Below are 23,627 nucleotides of genomic sequence, written 5' to 3' on the forward strand. Positions count from 1 at the left end.
TACTCTTTAAAGCTGATCACTCACCTTCATGGGTTTTGAAAAATTCAGGCAAACTTATAATGAACATGATAATTATTGCTGTTAATAATTTCAGGAGATCTGCTTTTCTCATAGTCAAGCACATGTCATTGAAGAGCTCTCATCTAGCATACTGGTGGAAAGTTCCTTCCTGGTTTCATGTGGGTCTTATGCAAAACACTTACTATTCATTTCCTTTGACTAGCAAGACTTGCCTTTCCTTTCTTTCTTTCTGATGTTTTGTTACACCAGTTTCAGACAGCCAGTTTCTCTGGTCACTTACAGTAGCATAAATGAGGCGTAAGGTCAAAGAACACAATGAAAGTATTAGTGAGAGAATATAAGAATTAGTGAGTATAAGTGTGAAAAACTTGCCTAGAAACTAGGGCTGTCAAACTATTAACATTAATTGTGATTAATCATAGTTTTAATAATACTGTAAATCAATAGAATACCTTTTTAAAAATATTTTTGGATGTTTTCTACATTTTCAAATATATTGATTTCAGTTGCAACATAGAAGTATATCAAGTGTAGGTGCTCACTTTATATTATCATTTTATTACATATATTTGGATTAAAAAGATAAACAAAAATAGTATTTTTCAGTTTACTGCATGTGAGTACTACAGTCCAATCTCTTTATTGTGAAAGTGCAATTTACAAATATAGAATTATTTTGTTACTTAACTGCACTCCAAAAAAAACTAATGTAAAACTTCAGAGTCTACAAATCCTACTTTTTGTTCAGTCAAATAAAAGACAAACAAGTTTTTTTACATTTACAGGAGATAATGCTGCCCACTTTTTATTTACAGCATCCCCTGAAAGTAAGAACAGATGTTCACATGGCACTGGTGTAGCCAGTGTTACAAGACAGATATTCGAAATACTTCTATGTCCTTTCATCTTTCGACAAACATTCCAGAGGATATGCTTCTGAGCTGATGATTAGTTCTGTGCAATAACGATCCAAAGTGGTACGGACTGATGCACAGTTCATTTTCATCATCTGAGTCAGATGCCACCAACAGGTTGATTTTCTTTTTTGGGATTCAGGTTCTATAGTTTCCAAATTGGAGTGTTGTTCTTTTAAGACTTCGGATAGTAGGCCACACCTCATCCCTTAGAATTTGGAACTTCAGTTTCTTAAACCTTTGGGTTAAGCGCTGTAGTTATCTTTAGAAATCTCATATTGGTACTTTCTTTGCACTTTGTCAAATTGGTGCTGAAACTGGAAGGTTTCCTGCAACTGGAAGGTTCCAGAGGTGAAGGTAGGTCCAATCTCTCCACTGCTACTAGGAGGGCCCCAAACAGGAACACCTACTTGCTAGTGAGAGCCAATAGTGAATTAACACATCAGACTCATGTGGAGGGGCCCCAGACAATTTGACAAAAGGGTGCCCTTAGTGTCTGGGTGATCACCTGTGAACAGCTTCTTTTGTCCTTTAAGTCTAAGCATTTGGTGGTCTTAGGAACTGGTAAGGGTTTGACCAAGTAATTTTCTAGGGAAGAATGGAATGTAAAGACAAAGCATTCACGCCTAAAAATAAGGCTATTTAAGATGCAAAGTTTTCAGTTTCTGTCTTTGGTTGGCATGTCACTCCCAAGAAAATGAACCAGAGACCTCAGGGGAAAAGATCTTCCCTGGTTTGGAGGCTTAACTGAAATAAGAACAGTTTTAGGGTAAGTTTGTACTGAGCTTTTAGTGTTAGGACTAGCTATGCGTTTTCTGTTATTTTAAATCTGTAATCTACTTTGCTCTGCCTGTTTTCACTTGCAATCACTTAAATCCTACTGCTTGTAATTAATAAAGTCACTTTTATTTACTATTAATCCCAGTGTAAATAATTGTAAACTGGGGAACCAATCAGTGTTTACATCTTCCTTTCATTGTTAAAGGGGACTTACCTGAATAATTTATTTGGGGTCCTCATCTCATTTGGGGAGTGGTTTTCCTGGAAGCTGGGCCCAAAACTGCATTTTTCTCGGACCTGAAGAGTTTCAGCATCTGTATTGCTCTTTGGGGTGAGAGGCAGTGATCTCAGTTCTGTGACTTGGCTGGGGGAGACCTGGGGATCTGGCCCAACAGAACCGTTCTTCCTGAAAAGTAATAGATGTAACGGCATTGCGCAAGAGGGTTTTTCTTGTGCAAGAAGGGGCAGTGTAGACGCTCCTTCTTGCGCAAGAGCCTCTTCTGAAAAAAATGGTGGCTCATTAGGTATGCAAATGAGGCTTGGTGATATTCCACACTTAGCCTTATTTGCATATTACTTGTGCAAGAAGCTGCGAGTGTAGACATAGCCAAAGTGTAGCCATGGCATGAGCACTAGGAGAGAGCTCTCCCAGCACTCTACATCCATGGTCCCCAACCCGGTGCCCACAGGCGCCATGGCGCCCGCTGGGCCCTTTACGTGCGCCCACGGAGCAATCTGGGCTGGCCCTGTCCCCGGGCATGTGGCAGGTGCCAGCCTTGGGCGCATGGCCGGCCCCGGCCCCGGCCCCAGGTGCGCCGCGCATGCCCTTGCCGTCCCTGGCCCCGCCCCCGGGTGCGCCGTGCATGCCCTTGCCGTCCCTGGCCTTGGCCCCGCCCCCGGGTGCGCCGCACGTGCCTTTGCCGTCCCTGGCCTTGGCCCCGCCCCTGGGTGCATCGCACGTGCCCTTGCTGGCTGTGCAGAACCTGGGCAGCCCCTGCCCAGGATCACGGCACATGCCGCTGCCGGCCTCGGGCGTGTGGCGCATGCTTGGCCCCGCCCCCAGTCACGTGGCTTGTGAGTGGCCCCGCCCCCATACGCGCAGCACGTGAGCGGCCCCGCCCCCAGGCGCCCAGCAGCCCCAAAAGGTTGGGGACCACTGCTCTACATAAATCACGTCACACGAGTGAGGGGAAAAGCTCCCGGTGCTGTAGCCTGGTTCACGCTAGCATTTTACAGTGTTGTAACTTTCTGTGCTTGGGGGGAAGGGATGTTTTTTCATACCCTTGAGCCAGAAAGTTACAATGCTGTGAAATGCCAGTGTAGATAGAGTTTGCTTAAGTCTACACTGGCACTTTCCAGTACAGTAACTTTCAGGCTCACGACTGGGAAATCCTTCTCCCACACCCGAGTGCAGCAAATTACTGCACAGTAACCATTTCCATTTCAGATTGTCACCATATACCATTTCAGGCCACAACCTCCTCTGTGGTTCTACCACACACAGAACCATCAGGATGGTTCCCAGAGGAGGAACAGGAGCAGCTGAAAGAGGCTGCACCTATCCTCAGACCAGGACTCTTGCCAATCCAAACCTTCAGTGAGGAGTAGGGAGGGTTGCATAGGAGGTGAGGGTCCTGGAGACAGTCAGGGTGTTGATAAGAGGCAGGGATTCCAGGGAGGAGTCAAGCAGCAGGAAGGAAGGGGGTTGGATAGTGGGTTGGGGCTGGGCCATGCATGGCTGTTTAGACAGGCACTGACTACCCAGCCCTCCATACAATTTCCCTGCTAAAAAGTGGCCGTCAGGACAAAAAGTTTGCCCATTCCTAGTTTAAGCCCTAATAAGTGAAAGGTTAAATATCTCTACATAAATAAGAAGCTCCTGATCTATCATTTTTGTTTTTATTTTTGTACTTTTTATCATGGGCCCTCTTATTTGTCTTCTTTCTAATGCAAACAACCCCAATCTTTTCAATTTCTACCTTTATCAAAGTTTTCCCATTCTCTTAATTATTGATTGATGACTTGGACTGACAGTAAATGCCAACAAAATAAGGTGGTTTTATCTTGGAAAATAGACAACAGATAAAGTCTTGAAATGAAGGTAGGGTGAAATTGTAGGAAAAGTAGAATCTTATGTGTACCTAGGAAGCTTGATCAATACCTACTGCTCCATCAGGGATGAAGTTGAAGGGAGATGTGTCTTAGCCATGAGTGATGCACAGAAATTGATGAACTTATGGACTGATCATAACATTATTTGGTATCAAAGTTAACATTTATCAAACCACTTGTGACATTTTATGGAGTTACACAATTGTCTGGGGTGAATCACTTCCACCTACTCACTTTATAACACTGGCAACCAGGTGCCAACTCATGTCAAAGCCCCAGGCCTCAACTTAACACACAGCTGGAAACCAGTCTGCATAACCTGTGTTTTAATAATGTTAAAATAGATGTTAAGTTTATATGAATATGTTTAGTGTTTAGACTTAACAACATGCTTGTAGGATGCTGCATGTAGTAAACGGTTATAAAAGCTCTTACCCCATGTTATAAAGTTAAGTGAGTGCACTGTATACCTTTATAGCTGTATAATTTACCAAACAGAAAAGAAGTGTTAATTAATGTAAAATCCTGGCTTCTACAGAAGGTGTTAGGTCCTGTCCACTAAGTCATTGTGAAACATCAAAGAGCAAAGACTTGATTTATTGCTCCTCCCCAACACCATGAAGAAGAGATGCTCAGGTGGACTCATTCCATCAGTTAAAACTCTGGGGGAAGGGGATAAACATCCCTGATAAGAAGGCATTGTATCACTATGCTGCTTGGATTTGGAAAGGGCAAGATTTTTAAACATAAGCAAAAGGATCCCCAGTGCTTGCCCTGGATTAATCTTACAGGATTTAGCGCTTACCTAGTACAGCAGTTTTTATCACCTAAGACTAACTTGTGTATGGGTGTGAGTATTACTTGTTTTAACCCTGTAACTAAATTTCATTCCTTATTCTTAGTTACTAAGTCTGTAGTTAACTCTAGGACTAATTACAAATTTTATCTTTGGTGTAAGATCTAAAGTACAATTTGTCCCAGGGAAAGTGATGAGTCATTTGAGGTTGGCAGTAACTTAAATACTGTTGTGATTTTGGGTGTAAAGGATCATCTATCACAAAAGCAATCTTACCTGGATGGCAAGATAGATTCAGGTATTCAAGAGGACTGTCTGTGATTCCATCTTAAGGTTAATATAGTGCTTGAGGAGTTAATGCATGATGATTGGCTGGTGAAATCTAAATACAGAACCCACAATCAGTTTGGGGTTTGTGTCCTAGTTTGTAACAGATGTCCAATAGATTAATGCACTTGAGCCACTCCAAACAACTTGACAGCCTTGTCTGTCCCACCAGCTTCTGCAGCATAAGTGCTCCACTCCAGGCTCCACATGCCTTGCTCTTTCCCAATGCAGATTAGCAATTTACATACTCCATTTTGTTACACTCAAGTGCCCAGTGCCCTATCTTCTGGCACTACCTATGGACATATATCAGCTGTCTCTGTGGAAGTAGCCCACCCCAGTTCACTGATTTCATCTACATTCAACACACTCCTTAGTGCAAAGCATATAGATTTAGAAAAACCACCTTAAAACCAAACTGAGGCATATTTAACAGAGTTTCAGATAGAGAATCAATAGAAGTACGGATAAAGGTTTGGAAACACAAGGTTACAAGTAAAAGAAAATAATAAAATGCAACCTATAGCCTATACTTATTAAGTTACTTTCCTGCCTAAAGAAGGATTTCTCACCCAATGGTCAGCCCTAACAGCACTTGCCTATTCCAAAAAGCTGGCATCCACATGTCATGAGACACTCCCTCTGGCAAAATCTCTTATCTTTAATGGATAACATTTTGTGCCCTTTTTTTTTCTTTATACAATTGCAAACTATTGTCTCTTACCCCAAGAGTCCCTTATCCAGAGACTTTTCTTGGGATTCTTTTGTCTTTTTAATCCTCTAGCCTGAATCTGGTTCAGACAGGAAACACAGGGCTTGTTCCACGAACGCTGATTGTTTTTACTATTGAGTCAGCTCTGATACGCCCTTGCCTCAGATGACAAGCTTAACTTCTAACAGTTTTGGAACATAGTCTACTTATTACACAACTCTAAAATTGTTTCCTGTACAAACATTTCACAATAACCATGATAATCAGCCAATATTTAGCTTTCAGCAGAGAACAAACACAGCACTCTTTTACTGAACTACTGAAAAGATGTTTGGACACTGGGGTAATATATTTACCTAGAGTAATATATTTACCATGACTGAGTCTCACCAATGTACTAACAGTATTACCCTCTTTGTTCTGGAAGAAGATGTATTAAATGAAATAGATATCAGAGGCAGTAGAGGTGAGAGTTCTTTTTGGTATAAAGTGGAATAATTTTAAGATAAATTAAGTTAGGAGAATGTGAAATTGGAGAGCAGGGCAGTCTATAATCAAAAGGATTATGACGGTACAGTGTCATGAGGTTCCATCCAATCTGATACCCTTTTGTCTCTTGTTCATGCTGTAGCCTGTTTTTTCCTCTATTTTTGTAAGAGCTTATAGCAGTTTTATGTGAACAGTAGGTATGCTGTTAGAATATGTTATGGTATGTGAGCTATTTCAAAATGGATTCCAGGGATTAAAGATGGAGTTTCTAACCTGCCACTCAAAGTTTCCACCACTCAGAACTTTCCCGCTTTAACTCCAATGGTCAATACCAATCTGGTTTGGTCTGAAGTGGCTACTTATTTCAGAGCTTTCGTAATCTTGGAGGCTTAGAAGAGCCACACACCCAAACTGTCCAGCACTGAGGCAGCCACGTCAACAGTACTTTGTGTGGGCTTTGGACTGGGACTAGACAACAGATCTCCAGTGTCAATCTACCTGCAAAACAAGACCAACAGACTTTGTTGTTATACTTACCTAGATCTTTCCTTCCTACTATCCACTTAAGTGAACGTAATGAGTACATGGACATCTACCCAAAGGTCTGTTGATCTCCTGCAGTGGCACTTGAAAACCAGTTCCACCAGCTTCTAACAGTTACTATGGTTGTCCACCTCTTGCTGGTAACCTGTCAATGTAAAGACAGTAATATTTTGGACATTTAATCTTTTATTCTTTTGGTTATTTGGGTTTTGGCCAAAGTACGGGTATTTAGGTCCTGAGTTTCAGACTCAATTCGAACCTCATTCACTTATGTACTGCTAACCCGATTAGATCCCTGTGCTGTAGCTTTCCTTTTAAATAAATATCTGGTGTGTTTAAGCTTTTTATTCTCCTCTATTTCTTTCTTTCTATTTATTTATTTTTACTTATGCAACATGGGAGGAGCACAGTTTTCCTAAATCTCTCAGATAATTAGATGCTGAAAGGGTAGGGTACAAGGATCTGCTGATCAACATAAGCAAGGTACACAGCTGGTCTGTGACTATCTCTAGCTTTACCTTGCAAGTGTTTCTCATGCAACATGCTGTGGCCTCTCTTGTGTTCCATGAGTTTCAGTGCTTTTTCTTCATAACTCAGGTTGCTCCCTTTTCATGGCTTGGCCCTCTACCCAGGTCACTTAATGGCTTCCCAGGTATCAAAGGTCTCACTGACAGGCTGACCAGATATTGTTCCCAGCAGTCCTCCACTTCCAGGCTATAACACTTCCACAGTGATGGTATGGGAACCTGGACCTCCCCACTACCTTAGATTCAATCCAGAGACTCTAGAGTCAGCAAGCAAGGTCTGCTCCATTCCAAACTCTGCTGCTCTTTCCTTGCTCCACCTCTTTCAGGATTCCTTATCCACCATTTTTCCTTCAGAGCCAGGATCCCAGAACTTCTGCTCTCCCTATGGATTTTCTCTGTTCCGTTGCTAAGTCCAGAGAGTGGCTGCAGACTTCCAGTCTGGAACCCTTGCCATCTCCTCCTCCTCTTCTTATTCTTCCTCCTCCTTCTTCTTCAGTTCCATTGCACAGTGCTGACTCACTTCATGAGTCTACAACTGCCTATACAACTGTCTATACTTCATACTCTGAAGTATACTTCATGACTTAGGATAGGTCTACACTGTCCATGTTAAGGAAGCAGCTCCACAGCAACATTATGATGTGAGCAGCACATAGTCACTCACAATGACTGAAAAATCTTCGTCTATGAGGGGTGATAGCTTCAATATGGGAGTGCAGCTCCTGGCAACAAAATGTTATCTATATTGGCCATTTTCAGCGCTCAAAGTTTTAGTGCTCAGGGGTGTGTTTTTCACACCCCCAGTGACTGAAGTGTTAGTACTAAACATTACAATGTAGATTAGATACAACTTTAGAGTCTCACACCTTTCCCAGTATTAATGATTTCTTCTTCTTCTTCTTCAGTATTATGGTGTAGCAGATTTGTTTTCTGAATCTATGACTGACATGTATTTAGTATCCTGTTCATTACTAAGCCTTGGACTTTTCCTGATATTGTTAAACAGTGCCACACAGCAAACTGCTCTTCCGCATCTGGGAAGAGACACCACCCCTGCCAATCGCTAGTTGGCTGAGAGGCGGGGTAGGATACACCTCTCTCAACAGCTGTGGCAGGAGGAGAGGCGCTGAGTGGTATACCCCAGTTCCAGCCCCCAGCAGTTCGTGGCCCAGCACCGGTCCGTGGACCAGCAGTTGGGAACTGCTAACTTAGACCTTTCTGGGATAGTGTGTGTTGAACACTCATCAGTGAGTACACTGCAGAAGACAAGCAGATGATAGGATGGCAGAGAAACCACTGTAAATACAACCACAGTTAATATGACATAGGGGCTAACCAGGGGCAGGATGTTATTTTCAGGAATATGACCATGTTGAGTTTAATGGAGGAACAAGCCAGGAATGAATAGCAATGTTGTACTGTACTCTGTGTCTGAAAATAAACTTTGAAATGAAAGAGAGAGACTCATTCATGCTACTCTTCTCTGAACCCTTTCTAAATCCCCAAGTGGATTAACCATTCACCCATAGCTCCTGTTTTCCTATCTTCCCTCTCCGGCAGCAAACAGAATTCATAGTATCTGCTACAAAATAGAGCAGCTATTTAGATACTGTTATTTGATTTTGCATCTTTGGGAATTTGGCCATGGTACATTTACTTAGAGGGACAGCTAGATGATTGTGAAGGCACAGTTAGATCCCAATCCTGCAAATGGGTAAGCATGTGCATAAATATTGCAGGATCAAGACTATATCCTTCACATACAATTCCCTGGCAAGCAATTAGCTGATGAAGGTTTGTACCTAAACTCCATGGTTTCAAATCCAATTAAAGAATCTAAACTGTGTGGGGAATATTGACTAGCAGTCCTAAATTTTTTATCTGAACATTTTTCTGTGAAAAATGCAGATTCAAGAACACCTTAATAGTTCATGAATTTGTACTAATTTTTCTGACTTTTTTATTTCCCTTCCACCAATAATGTTTAAAAGGTTAACTAATTAAACAGGATTTTACATCTCTAGTCCTTCCTAGACCTGCTAAATTGACTCCTGGGAGATCAATCCCTTCAGCATTGATCTCCTGGTAAATGGAGACAAGGCCTGCCTGTCTCACAGTCCATTCATTTGGGAAGTTATTCTGCATTCATAGAGTAGTGAGGTCATTGATAAAGTTTTGCATGACACAGTGTAACCTTGAGTGGGCTAGATTCACTGCCCTTCTCCAGTGTCTAAAGAAACCACCACTTCCATTGCAGTATTGGATACCCAGAGTTTAGTATGTAAGGAATTTCAGCAAGGATTGCAGTGTCAGCCTCCCTATATTCAAGTTCCAAAAGAATGAATTTAATTAAATAACTTTATAAAATTGTATGAATAAACAAATAATCTAATTCTTACATCAGAACACAGCTATTTTATACCCCACAAATAATATTTATAATTACAATAAACAAAAGTAAAGAGAAAACTAAGAGTGAAATTTGAACAGTTCAGTCCACACAAACACAGTAAGAAAAGACTGAAAGGTCCCAAGAGCTTAGATTTGGTTCACCAAAGTCTCAGTTTCTGCCTCTGTTATCAAATCTGCACCATATGCTGAGTCTGAAGTCTTTAATAATAATTAATGGAGATTACCTATCTCCTAGTACTGGAATGGACCTTGAAAGGTCATGGAGTCCAGTCCCCTGTCTTCACAGCAAGACCAAGTACCATCCCTGACAAATTTTTGCCCCAAATCCCTAAATGGCCTCCACAAGGATTGAACTCACAACCCTGGGTTTAGCAGGCCAATGCTCAAACCACTGAGCTATCGCTTGGTTTCTCCACTTGCTTTTAGGGAAATCCTCAGTTGGAGTCCAGGCAGACTCTTCCTCTGCTATGGTCACTACTAGGCCGTTACTAGTCAGTTAGCTCACAAGTGAACAGACTTAAAGAAACCCTATTACAAGAAAATAAAAAAAAATAAAAAAAAAAAACCCTTGAGAACAATGACTTTCCCCACTGCTACATTGACAGAGGAGCTGAAGAATCACACAGACTGAGAAAGTGAACTAGAACAGTGTGACTAAAATCAAAACAGCATTTGAAGCAGACAATTAACACAAAGTTATTTTCCCTCCCAGGTTCCCCTAGCTCTAAGTAACATTGCCCTGATCCCTGGTAGAGGGTTAACAATATCACTGGCTGCTGCAGAGTGAGGAACAGCAGTTCCTGCCCCTGGCTTAGCTTCTTTCAACTCCCATAGGCCTTAGCTCTGCCTGCTTGCTATGAAGTCTGACCCCAAACTACTGGACCCAATTCCAGAAGCTTCTGAGTGGAGTGCTGAATCTGTCTAGCAACAGTAACACTCAAACTCCCCAGCACGTACTTTAGGAGGTGAAGGATGCTTTGCCGCCCACCGCTCGGGTTTATCTCGACAAGGTCCTGTGAGAGGGTGCACCCTGCCCACCCCTCACCCCCGGTCCACCCGATCTATCCATCGGGCCTAAGCCCCGCGTACCTCCCCGACCGCCTCCCCCTCGTCACCCGAGCCGGCTGCACACATTGCAGCCGGTCCCCTTCCGAACTGCGCCAAAGAGTCACCTGTACACGCTCGTGCTTCACACGCTCCACTTCCCCACCCTCGTGTCCTGCCCAGACACCAAGTGGCGGGACCTCCTACCATCAATAGAGGGTGGGAAGCCCCGGTGGGACAGTCTCTATTCCACCTTGGTTCTGTGGCCCACAGGGGACATCAGCTGGAGAATCCTGCTCGGAGCTGTGAGCACGGGTGTGAATTTGGCGTGGTTCACCCCCATTCCCGACACTTGCCCCTTCTGTGGCGATAGGGAGAACCTGGCGCACGTGTACCTCGAGTGCGCCAGGTTACAGCCCCTCTTTCGGCTCCTCCAGAACCTTTTGTTGAGGTTCTGGCTGCACTTCTCCCCTCACCTGTTTATTTATGCACACCCCATTCGAGGTCCCACAAAGTTGCGGGACCTCCTGGTTAACCTCCTCCTGGCTATTGCCAAGATGGTAATTTATAAGACCAGGAAGCAGAGGTTGGTCAAGGGAGGGGCCTGCAACTGTGGGGCCTATTTCTGTTCCTGCATCCACTCACGTATCTGGGCAGAGTTCCACGGGGCGGCATCCGCTGGCTCTCTCGAGACCTTCGAGGGGCAGTGGGCACTGTCCGGGGTTCTCTGCTCTGTGTCCCCATCCGGTTCCCTTGTTTTAGCCCTTTGACCCTCACACCCATCCCTGTTTCCCTTTTATTTATCCCAAGTAATTACTTGGTTTCCTGGGCTCAGTGGACCCTCCCCATAGGCTGGGGGAGGTCCTTTAGATGTGGACAGGCTAACGCCTGCCCACCTCCCAGACTCCAATAGGAACAGTAACACTCAACTCACTCCTACCTCCCCCCCACAGGGGTCTCTTAAACCCTATTAAGTGCATGGGTTACAACAGCAGCAAGTACTTTGTAGCCTTCAGGTATGCTGCAAGGCCCAGCTTTTCTCCTTTGACTTTGAAAAGATGCTACTCGGCATGATGAAAAATTGTGTAGGGAGATTGTGCAGGGAGGCTGATTTTTGTTCTATTTACATTGTCATTGGCTTAGTTGCTTTAATGTTGGGTAACTGGTGGGTCTGTTTATACATTCATGTTTATATTCATAAAGATTGCTTGCCAAGAGCTGCCAGAGAATTGGTGGGGCCCACTTTTGGGCTACAACTTCACTATGAGGTAGGTATATGATGAGCCCCGGCTCACATACACATGCTTGCACTACTTAGATGAATTTTAATAACTTGCTCAAACCCATGGATTTGCACTGAGCATGGCTGTCATGCCTTGCTGCCACTGCCTGTGCTACTACAGCTACACTACTATTTGTACTTGTGCAAACTGTGCCAGCACCTGCTTTGAAGTGGCCTGCTTCCTGTCATTTAGTACAGAATTGAATAAATATCCCCACAGGGTGGCAGCGTCCTCACAGCCCGTTTGCCAGCCGAGGGAATCCTCCTCTTTGGGGAAGAGAGCATGGCTCTCCCCTGCCTCCTCCCCATCACTGGCCATCCCACCCTAGGCCTAGTGGGAGAAGGCCTAGTAACACTCTCTCCCTTAGTCCCCGAGGCGACGTGCCTGAGCCCCGCCCACTCCCTTGTGTGGGTGTGACACCGCCTCTCATTTTGCATAGCTCCACCCCCATCGGCCGCAGACGCCAATTCCTTACCCCTCAGGCGCGCGGAAGTGAACTGTCAGGGGGCGCGCGGGCGGCGGTTGGAGGATCTGGCCTTCCCCTCCCGCGAGTGAGAAGGCGGAGTTGCGGTTAGTCGGAGGGCGTGGCTGAGGGCTCCTCCCCTCGTTGTGGTCCCCTCCAGCCGCTTGGGTGAAGCAGCCCGGGACCTGGAGGGTGGGAGGGAAATAGTTCGAGGCCCGGAGCCGGGAAGTCCTGCAGCCGGGGAGGGGTTTGTGCGGGGCCTGCATTCGCCCCTCCCCTGGCATAGCGGGGGCAACGGGAGAGGGAGGGAAAGGGCCGGGGCCTCCCAGTGAACTCTCTCCTCCCGCCCCCCGGTCCTGAGAGGTGAGACGGGGAGACCGGGGAAGGGTGGGGTGGCTCGGCAGCCGGAGGGCAGAGGCCGCAGGGAGTGGGGCTTCAGGGGACAGTGATCCTGCCGCTGTGCTGGAGTCAGGCTCTGGGCGCTATAGCGAGCAGCAGCGGCTAGTCCCAGGGAGCTTCATGCACCGGGAGTGGGAGGGGGGAGAACTTGCGTCAGTGCCGCGTGGGGCTGGGGCTCGTTCAAGAGGCGACCCAACTGTGTGGGGAGCGGGCGGGGGCGTCCGAAGTAAACAGCGCGGGCTGTCACCCCTCAGAGGCAGATGCAGCCCCACTGGCTGTCGAGCTATAAATCTGGTCTGGGAGCCTAATCTAGCGCACACCACTGAAGTCATCAAAAGTGAACGGGGGCTGAAGCCCATGCTGAAAGATCGGAGAAATCAGTGGTTTAAGAGAGAGTTATTGTCACATACCACTCGAAAACATTGCACACAAAATCCAGGGGGCGGGGTCCGATTTAGGATGAATGCCTGTGTCCTTACTAATCCGGGTGGGTTATTTAATATTTAAATAAAATAATAAAAATACAGAGAACATTTTCAAATATCCCTTGTTCTAGTTTTTTTGTAAACACATCCTTTCCAATATAATAAATTTCATTAAAGGTCAAATTGAAATTTCTTGAATTGTATGTAGAAAAAAGTAAAGCAATAACTGAGTTTCCAAAAGATGGAAAGCTCTACCATTGTTTAATTATTATTTTCAGAAATAAAAATCATGTGTCCTCATTGAAGATCCACTTTTAATATAAGTTATCTGCTTGCTTTTTTTAGTAGCTATTGTACTGGTTTAGTCCCTGATCCTGCCAAATACTCACTCATTAAATAATTGTGTGCCGCTACTATTGAAGTCTGTCTACTTGGGTATTGAAGGGCTTGTCTAATGTGAACGTTTTAACAGTTTATAAATCCCCATGTGGACATACTTTTTTGGTTTAGTTAAAACTCTTCCAAAATTACATAAATTAACCCTCCCAAAAGTCAGCCTTATTCCAGAATATGAGTGGCCACATAGGAGTTATAGTGGTATCACTATATCATTTTAAACTTCACCTTACTATATACTATACGTAAATGAGCCACAACTTTCCTGTGTAGGCATATCCTAGAGTTTACAAGAATCAAGATCTAATTGTTCAAGAAAACATAAGCTCTGTTATGGTGGGCAGTTACTTAATATTTCTGGAAACAGTACCTCTGGCTCCTTTTCTTGAAGATTCTTTCCATGAGTGTTCTTATTTTGAGTCTGAGGAGCAAGATCAGGAAAATTAGGTTTTCATATTATAATGTTCTCACCCTGATGACTTGGTTGGTATACTCAGAATTTAAAAAACCAAAAGTTTGCCATTATCATCTATAGTTAGTCTCTCCCTTTCCAACTTTGGAGGGATTCTATTGATTTTTGTTTTTTTTCAATGCCTACAGATATTTGTGCCTTTCTCAAAATACGTTTTTGTAGAAAAGCAACTGAAGCTGGTAGTATTCTGGCTTCTGCTATATTTAAAATTGCTTTTTGTATTGATTTGTGGATTTCCCACATATTCTACAACAGTATTGGATTAGTAGCATTTTTCTCTCTGTCTTTAGCCTGTGTTGCCAGAGCATTTTCATGAAGTTAATAGAAGTTAACCTCTGTTTTGGTATCTCTTTGCTGTTGTTCAATATCGGTAATGTTAGCAGAATGTTGTTGGTAGGGATGTGAATGTGAATCACCATACTGAGTGATATGTATTGGTTATGATTAATTGGCGGGGGCTGGGGGCTGCTCCACCCTGGAGGGGCCCATCACAGGTGGGTTGCGCTCCAGCTGAGCCGGAGTAGTCCCTGCCTGCAGCGGGCAAGGCACAACGTGTTGCAAGCCAGGAGCACTCCAGCTCTACTGGAGCATCCCCTGTCTGCGGTGGGCCCAGTTTGGCTGGTACAGAGTAGTATGGGTGAGGGCATTCCAGTCTGGCTGGAGCAGCCCCCACCTCTAGGAGGTCCAGCCTGGCTGAACAGCACACCCCAGGCAGGGGCACTCCAGCTGGCCTGGAGCAGTCCGGGCCTTCATCCGCCGCCTGCCCTGGTTTAAGTGGTGGGTTTAAAGTCCTCAGAGATTTCTGCGAAGAGCTGTTCTCTCATTTCTTCAAATATTGTTTTAATTGCAGGGCTTTTGGAAATGAACTGTTATTGTCTGCTGTCTTCTTGGATAACTGATGATTAATTTTGAAATGTATTATTGAAAGGGATTAAAATCCACAAGATGAACAAGTTACAAGTATTTTATTTTATTTTTTATTGTAACAAAAACAAGAGAAATTAGCCCATTTAATTGATACTGTGCTTTAGTTACCACCACATTCTTTTAAAGACAAACTTACCTCAGTGTCAGTAAAAGTGTAGTGAGCCTACTTTAAAAAAAAAAAAATAGAAGTACTCCTAGGCCATGCACGGATTACAATGCTTAAGTTTTATTTATTGGGGGAGTGTTTGAACTATAGTGAGGATGAGGCATAATAGTAGCACTAGCCAGGGGAACATATTTCTAGCAATGTGCTTATACCATTGCTAGATACATGCTCTTTGAAAGAGAAAAGTGTAGCTCCAGTCCTGTAAACATTTACATATGCTTAACTTTAGGCATTTAAGTAGTTAAACTGTAGTCCTGTTATTGATCATCCTCCTCTCCTATCACATAAGAGAGTGACTATATAAAAGATTAGGTCCTGTGGCATAATGATACTGGAGTGGGAGTGTTTCTAATGACTTTAGGAAACAGAGTTTGATTCTAAATGAAAATTATTCTTCAAGGTGATCACATTTATACTAGAAAAAATATTTATAATAACTATATCTTAAATTGTGGATTGCCAGAAAAACTTTGACCTAGTGTTTTAAGAGCACAAATTTGAAAATATATTTTAGACGCAGTAACAAATAGGCACCATCTTAACATTTTTTTGTTTGGAAATAATTCCAAATACATAGATGTGTGATTGGGTGTAAAACTACAGACATTTGTTCTAGAAAACTGTAGGGTCTGCATCTTTAGAAAAGTCAGTTAATTCCATGCTATATCTTGTAAAACATATATTTTAATAATTCCATTTATCCTAATTCAGAACCTCTCCCCATAAGAGTAACCTCTCCCCATGGAGTAACATGTAAGATCTGGGCTGTTATTTGTGTGCTTATTGTTCTGAGGACAGACCTCCACTTAACCATCATTGTCTTACAAACACTGACAAATGAGATTTGAATATAACATAAGAATATTCTGTTTTAAAATAGCAAGGCATATTTTGATGGATGGTAAAGAAAATAGGGATGTAAAATCCTGTTTAAAATGTTAATCGGTTAAACTATATGTTTAACCAGTTAAGTGGCGAGCTGCATAATTGGGTCCCACTATTAAGACAGGTGTTCCCCCTGCCTAACTTGGAAGTCCTGCACTAGGGCTTCATCTCAAGCTGCTTGTTATCTGTGGGGTAGCATAAATACACAGTTGGCTTTGCAAATACTAACCAGCAAAAACTTAGGTATCTAGCAGGGTTAGGCAGCAGCTAAGTGCTGACTTTCAAAATGTCATTGGTGTTTCAAAAGGTGGACTTAGGTGCCTAAAGAGGCAGATATGCACCTAAAAATCTTGGAGGATCTGGGCCTACATCTGAAAACTAGTAATTACAGTTATTAGGTTGGTTTTAAAAATTCTGCTTGTTTTTTATAGATGTGAAAAATGTGTGATTTACAACAGGATCTTATCTACCTACTGTACCATAGATTAGTCTTCTGAGTTATCTAGTGCCTTTACTTTTAAACTTGGGAAAAACATACATTTTTTGCTCAATTTTTGGGCAGCACCATTTCCAATTGTCAGCATGTCATAAATATGAATATTTTTTCTTTGGTATATACTTTTCCCATTGCTACTAGGGATGTTATCTGTTAATCAATTAAATGGGGTGAGTGTATGGTGGTGGGGAAATGTCAGAGCCTGGGGCTGTTCTGGCTGGGCTGCAGCTCAACCCTCCCACAGCAGGTGCGGGACTGCTCCAGCACCCACCAGTTAACTGTAAGTGGTAAACCTCACCCACTAATGGTGAAGCTTACCAATTAACAGGTTAACTTGTTAAACATTCACATCCCTAATTGCTACAACTAACTTTAAGCTTTTTTTTGATGATGCAGTATAAACATAATGTTTCTTGTATATAAGGAAGGAATATAACTTTTCTTAAATATATATGCTGCTGCTTGATTCCTAGTCTTGCTTAAAGAAAACTGAAATCACAGAATCATGGAGTACTAGAACTGGAAGGGACCTCAAAAGCTCATCAAATCCAGTCCCCTGCCCTCATGGCAGGATCAAGCACCATCTAGATTGGTGGTCCAACACACTAGCCACAAGTGGCTATTTGGATGATTGAGTGTAGCTAGTTGACTTGAACAATGTGGCTATTTGACTGGTTGAGTATGGCTAGTTCGCTATAGCAGTAGCCACTATAGCCACCAGTAGCTTCAGAACTGGTTGGTCGCCACAGATCTAGATCATCCTCAACAGATGTCTGTCTAACCTGCTCTTAAATATTTCCAGTGTTGGAGATTTCACAACCTCCCTAGGCAATATAGTCCAGTGTTTAACCACAACTAAGAAAATAACAGATCAAAACATGAAGAACCATAGTGCTTTGGGCTGTAACTTAGATATGGTGAGTGGAGGAGGGAAGCCATAGATTCACTCAGAGAAGTTTAACCAAACTACCAAAACAAAGAAAAATACCCTAATCACAACTAAATACACATTTCCCCCCTTTTTTTACTTATGATCCCTTCATGGTTCAGTCCTATTCCATGCCTCAAATTCCTTGGAGGCAGGGTAGTCCTGTCTGGGTTTAAATCGTTCTCTGTCTCCTAACTTCTGGCTTAAATTTACCTTGTCTGCTCTCTTTGTGCATATCTATATACAATTCAGATTTCAGCATTGTATCCCATTGGTTCTTCTGGCCCCTGCCAACACCCCTGGCGACCGGAGTTTAACCCTTTAGTCACCTGGTGCTGGCCAGCACTCCTATCCATTGCAGCATCCCAGAATCATGTTTGCTTTTTGCAACAGTGTCACACTTGACTCACATTTAGCTTGTGGTCCACTATGACTCTTAGATCCTTTTCTGCAGTAGTCCTTCCTAGTCAGTCGCTTCCCATTCTGTATGTGTGAAACTGATTGTTCCTTCCTAAGTGGAGTACTTTGCATTTATCCATATTAAACTTCATCCTATTTATCTCAGACCATTTCTCCAGTTTGTCCAGATCATTTTGACCCTATCCTCCAAAACACTTGCAACTTCTCTTAGCTTTGTATCTTCTGCAAACTTAGGGTACGTCTAGACTACATGCCTCTGTTGCCAGAGGCATGTAGATTAGGCTACCAGACATAGGAAAATGAAGCGGTGATTTAAATAATCGCCGCTTCATTTAAATTTACATGGCTGCTGCGCTGAGCCGACAAACAGCTGATCAGCTGTTTGTCAGCTCAGCGCGATAGTCTGGACGCGTGGGTGTCGACATCAAAGGTATTTGTCGACCACCCAGGTAAACCTCATCCCAGGAGGCATACCTGGGTGGTCAACAAATACCTTTGATGTCGACACCCGCGCGTCCAGACTATCGCGCTGAGCTGACAAACAGCTAATCAGCTGTTTGTCGGCTCAGCGCGGCAGCCATGTAAATTTAAATGAAGCGGCGATTATTTAAATCGCCGCTTCATTTTCCTATGTCTGGTAGCCTAATCTACATGCCTCTGGCGACAGAGGCATGTAGTCTAGACATACCCTTAGTGTACTCTCTATGCCAATATCTCAATTTTTGATGATGATATTGAACATAGTTGGTCCCAAAACTGACCCCTGCAGAACCCCACTTATGTCCTTCCAGCATGACTGTGAACCATTAAGAACTACTCTCTGAGAGTATTTATCCAGCCAGTCATGCACCCACCCTGTAGTAGCCCCAACTAAGTTGTATTTCCCTAGTTTGATAAGAAAGTCATGCAAGACTTTATCAAATGCTTTACTGAAGTGTAGGTATACTTTGCCCACTGTTTCCTTCTTATCCGCAAGACTTGTTATCTTATCAAAAGAAGCTATCAGATTGCTCTGACATGATTTGTTCTTTATAAATCCATTCTGGCTGTTCCTTATCACCTTATTTTCTTCCAGATGTTTGCAGATGAATTCCTTAATTATTCGCTCCATTATCTTTCCTGGCACAGAACTTAAGCTGACTGGTCTGTAGTTGGTTGTTTAGTAAAGCATTTCATTGGGTGCTCGTGTCTTGAAGACATCTCACTTTTCTAAGTAATTTTTTACTTTTTCTTTTCCTATTTAATTTGTAAGTCTATACCATTTCCACTAGCAGTCACTGTGTTAGGCATCCAGTCACCAGCAATCTTTTTGGTGAAAACCGAAACAAAGGTTACGTTGTATAAAAATGGGTTGTGTTGTTGTATAAAGGATTATATTTTTGTAAAATGTTAATCTTATTGTCTGCTTTACTAGAAAATTAATAGAATCAACTCAAATTTAGGTTCTCTAACATGCAGAAAGCACTTTCAGGTAAGAAAGAGCTCAGGGCTTCAATGAATAGCTGTGACATTTACTAGAATATATAATTTGATTTTGCCCCTTTTGATTTAATTCAGGAAATTATATGCAAAAACTTGTAAGTTTGAAAAGAAGACAGACCATTGGATACCATGGTGACGGGAACCAGAATAGATGAACCACATAGATTAGAATCATATCTCAAAGGATACAGTATCATTTTTCATTTTATTAACATTAATGTTAAAGATCTGGATTATCAGTTTAAAAATCTGTCTGAAGAACATGTTCAGAAACTGCAGACTTACGGTGCATTCATGAACACTTATTCTCTTAGCATACAAAGAAAATAATTCATTCTCTATTCAGGGGTTGGAGTGAGCTTTTAAAATGCATTTGTTAGACTTAAATAGAGGAAAAAATTATCGCAATTATTTGGATTGTCTGTTGTTTCGTTTTTCATCCCGGCATAATGACACTTTAAAAACAATGTGCAAACTGAAGTTTATAGTTTTAGTAGTTTTAGTTTTTTCTAATACTAATTCTGAATAGTCATAGACAAAATGTTTAAAGAGCTAGACACGTATGAATAAGGTTCAAAAGTTACAGATAATGGCAAAGACAAAGAAAATAAATTGTAAAACATAGATTTATTTTGCTAGCTACTTTTCACTTATATTGATTTTGGGTGTTACTCGTAACAATAGTAATCACAACATTTTCAAATACAATTTTAAAATAATCACTGTTCTTTCAGTCAAGAACACTATTGCTAGAGGCAAGATAGCACACCAAATAGACCAGTAAGTTTTTCTTGGTATACAGAAGATGTGATGCCAGAACTTTTATATGTGGAAAAAATTGTGGCATTGTTAGGTGTGCAGAACTGTCCTAAAATACATGGATTGCAGTACTGTATTAAGCATCCTACAGCGGGTCTTCTAAAATCTTCAGTTTTCCAGATGTCATAGTACATATGCGAGTGAAATTAAATCCCAAATTATTGTCAAAGCTGGCAGGGAACAGGCAATCACAATGAGAATCACTCCATGAAATTTTCATTGGAATGAGAGGAAAAAACCACACTGTGAAGGATAAGCTTCTGGAGTAGGAGGGGATACTATCCTTATTAAAAACAAACAAACCACCAAACAGGCATTTATGGGAAGACGTGAGTGGCAACAGCAAAAAAGGACCATAGGCAGGCAGTCTTTGCAGTGCATGGATCTGTCATGGTGTATGTTCATAACACACTATAGAATGGAAAACAAGCCCATTTTTAAATGATCTAGTTATATATTTTAGAAATGTACATCTGTCTGAGTTTATCTTTTCAATAACTCCTAAACGATAAGAGGTAGGCACACCAAATTCAGGGTTTGGTTGTGTCAGGACATTGGGATGTGCCTGGGATTTGATTGTTTCTAATAAAATGGAAAGGGAAGGGCCTGGTAGGAGGGAGTTATACTGTGGAGTGACCACAAGGGTCAGCAAACACCACAGCGAAAAGCCAAAGCCATCAGCAGCCAATACCCCAGCCTGCCCTAGGGAGCAGTTGCTGGTGCTGTCCAGCCTCTACCGCCCCTGAGTTGGTTCCAGAGAGTGCTAGCAGGAGGCCTGAGAAGCCTCTACTGCCCCAGGGCTGGGCCTTTTTCTAAAATAGAAAAAGAACGTATATCATAGCCAACCAGTGATAGCAGTTGCCTACAGCTTCTATTGATGCCTCTTTGGACAGCATCAGCATTGGCATATGAGTCCATGGATTCCAGAGGACAAGAAAGGATATTGTTGATCCTGATGACCTCTTGTTTCTCTTTTAGAGAGATTTCTTTGATAGTGTAAATACCAAAATCCTGACACTGGCTCTTTTAAAATACTTTCCAAACACCAACTCTCATGGGATAAAAACGAAGTATATTTTACATTGAACTAAATTATTCTGTAGCTGTATTTTGAGACGTGCCCTCAGTACCTGTTAGCTTTATATTCTTCTTACATTATTATTACAGTCTAATATCCAGTTTTTTTCAATCATTCACTTTTTTATTAATTATTTTAATTTGTTTTCCCTCCTTTAGGTTTTCCCATCTACTTGGAACATTTTGAAGGAGGAGAACAAATGGAACAGGACTCTGTGAACATCTAGAGAAACTGTATAGGTAATATTATTGTTATAATATTTTATTATAACAGCAAGATATGCTCAAGTAATGTTATGGAGTTGACTGTAGCCCACAAAAGTCTAGCAGTTTCAACATCAGACTGAAATTCCATTGTCAGATCCTCTCGGTCATTGAGGACCACTTAAACAAATTTGAACAACATTTACTTTTATGTGTTCCAGAGCCTTGTTATTTGGAACCTAGTCTTGTGTGGCTTTATCTCCTTTGCGCTCTCCTTCGAAATATGGTTTATGTAAGGATATCTGTACTTCTACAAAGTGTTTTTGTTCTTTTTAAAATATACAAGAAACTATTCTAATTTGTACACAAGCATTAAATGAGAATCTGTTTAATCAGAGAAGAGGAAAAGAACAAAATATTTTAATACTGAATCAGTAAATGCAGTTGTTGCATGGAGAGGAATGGATATGTTGAAGAATAGCTAACAGCTCAGTTGAATCTCATTACTCTAGTACTACTGACAGGTTTTAGTTTAACAGTCTCTTCTTTTTTTGTTTTGGATGAAAGCTAAAGTAACTTTCAAAAGGCATAGCTTTGACATCTGCACAAAGCAAAGTGATAAAAGAATGCTGAAAACATGAATACATACAGGAATAGAGCCTTGTCTGAAGTCACATTAAAGTGAATTGTTGCAATAAAAACTGAGGGGTTATGTCCAATTAAAATGGATATTGATCAGCTGTTACTTGCTTGAATGCCTGATCCATTGTCAATGTTATATCTTTCATAAGTAAATATTGAGGGGGAAAAAATCAGTTACTTCCCATTTTGTGTAGAACTCATTGATGTTATGATAGTACTACAGAAACAGGGTCGATCCTGCTCTATATTTGCTTTAACTTCTGTCATGCTGTCAGTATCAGTACACATTTTAAATAGTAAATATAAGTTGTTCCACTGTCTTCATTAATACCAAATTCTAGGAAAACATCATTTAAACTTTTTGGGGGTTGGATGGTATGCTAGTGATCTACTGCAGACCACATACCCAGGTAGTAGAGGTGGATGAGGCTTTTTCTAAACAATTAACAAAATCATCCAAAGCACAGGATTTGGTGGTGATAGGGGACTTCACCTATCCAGACATGTGTTGGCAAACTAACACAGCAGGGCACAGACTATTGAATAAGTTCTTGAACTGCATTGAAAACAATTTTTTATTTCAGAAGGTTGAAAAAGCTATGAGGGGGGAAGCTTTTATTTGATTTTAATAATAGGGAGGAACTGGTTGAGAATTTGAAAGTGGAAGGCAGCTTGGGAGAAAGTGATCATGAAATCATAAAGTTCATGATTCTAAGGAATGGGAGAAGGGAGAACGGCAAAATAGAGACAGTGGATTTCATGAAGGTAGATTTTGGTAAGCTCAGAGATTTGGTAGATGAGGTCCCATGGGAAGCAAGACTAATGCGAAAAACAACTGAAGAGAATTGGCAGTTTTTTAAAGGAGCATTATTAAGGGCCCAAAAGCAAGCTACTTTGCTGCACAGGAAAGATAGAAAGTATGACAAAAGATGCCGTGCCTTAATCAGGAGATCTTGCATGAACTAAAAATCAAAAAGGATTCATATAAAAAGTGAAAACTAGGACAAATTACAAAGGATGAATATAAGCAAACAATACAGGGATGCAGAGGCAAGATTAGAAAGGCAAAGGCACAAAATGAGCTCTAACTAGCTACAGACATAAGGGTAACAAGAAGACATTCTATAAATATATTAGAAGCAAGAGGAAGACTAAGCATAAGCTGGGCTGGCCTTACCACGAGGCGAACTGAGGCGGCTGCCTCGTGTGCCAGACTGGAGGGATGAGGCTTTTTGGACGGAGGGAGGGAGGGAGACACCACTAGGACCCAGAGAGGTGTTTCTTAACCTTTTTAAGACCGAGGAACACCAAACAATTTTTTTATGAGGAACACCAAGGATATTTTTGTTGACCCCAAAAAAAAGGGGGCAGGGTTGAGGGGAAAGTTATTGAGCAAAAAAAAACCAAGGTCACCTGCCCCTTTAAGGGCGGCCATTTGAACTCTGATGTTCTCTATGGCACACCTC

At 42.0% G+C, this 23,627-nt stretch overlaps 2 protein-coding genes across 10 annotated transcripts in view; one reads left to right on the forward strand and one right to left on the reverse strand.

Annotated features, from left to right (window-relative positions):
* The window catches only part of TMEM156 (transmembrane protein 156), a 49,918-nt gene extending 37,383 nt beyond the window's left edge, over nucleotides 1-12,535 (reverse strand). For 3 of the 4 annotated variants that reach the window (XR_012904320.2, XM_075930575.2, XM_075930573.2), the window contains exon 1: nucleotides 25-445. Coding sequence is in view for 2 of the 4 variants with exons in the window: in XM_075930575.2 (XP_075786690.2) it covers nucleotides 25-124 (100 nt within the window). In the remaining 2 variants the exon portion in view is untranslated. Of the gene's footprint in view, nucleotides 1-24; nucleotides 446-12,435 lie in introns of those variants that run through there. The other variant, XM_075930582.2, reaches the window with a different exon arrangement.
* Nucleotides 12,443-23,627, forward strand: part of KLHL5 (kelch like family member 5) — a 154,929-nt gene continuing 143,744 nt past the window's right edge. For 2 of the 6 annotated variants that reach the window (XM_075930569.2, XM_075930567.2), the window contains exons 1-2: nucleotides 12,443-12,530; nucleotides 21,475-21,555. The gene's annotated coding sequence lies outside the window, so the exon portion shown is untranslated. Of the gene's footprint in view, nucleotides 12,531-12,637; nucleotides 12,787-21,474; nucleotides 21,556-23,627 lie in introns of those variants that run through there. The other 4 variants (XM_075930568.2, XM_075930565.2, XM_025187964.3 and 1 more) reach the window with 3 other exon arrangements.

The sequence above is a fragment of the Pelodiscus sinensis genome, chromosome 4 (genome assembly GCF_052426305.1).
Source record: "Pelodiscus sinensis isolate ZL-2025 chromosome 4, ASM5242630v1, whole genome shotgun sequence".
NCBI classification, from domain to species: domain Eukaryota; kingdom Metazoa; phylum Chordata; order Testudines; family Trionychidae; genus Pelodiscus; species Pelodiscus sinensis.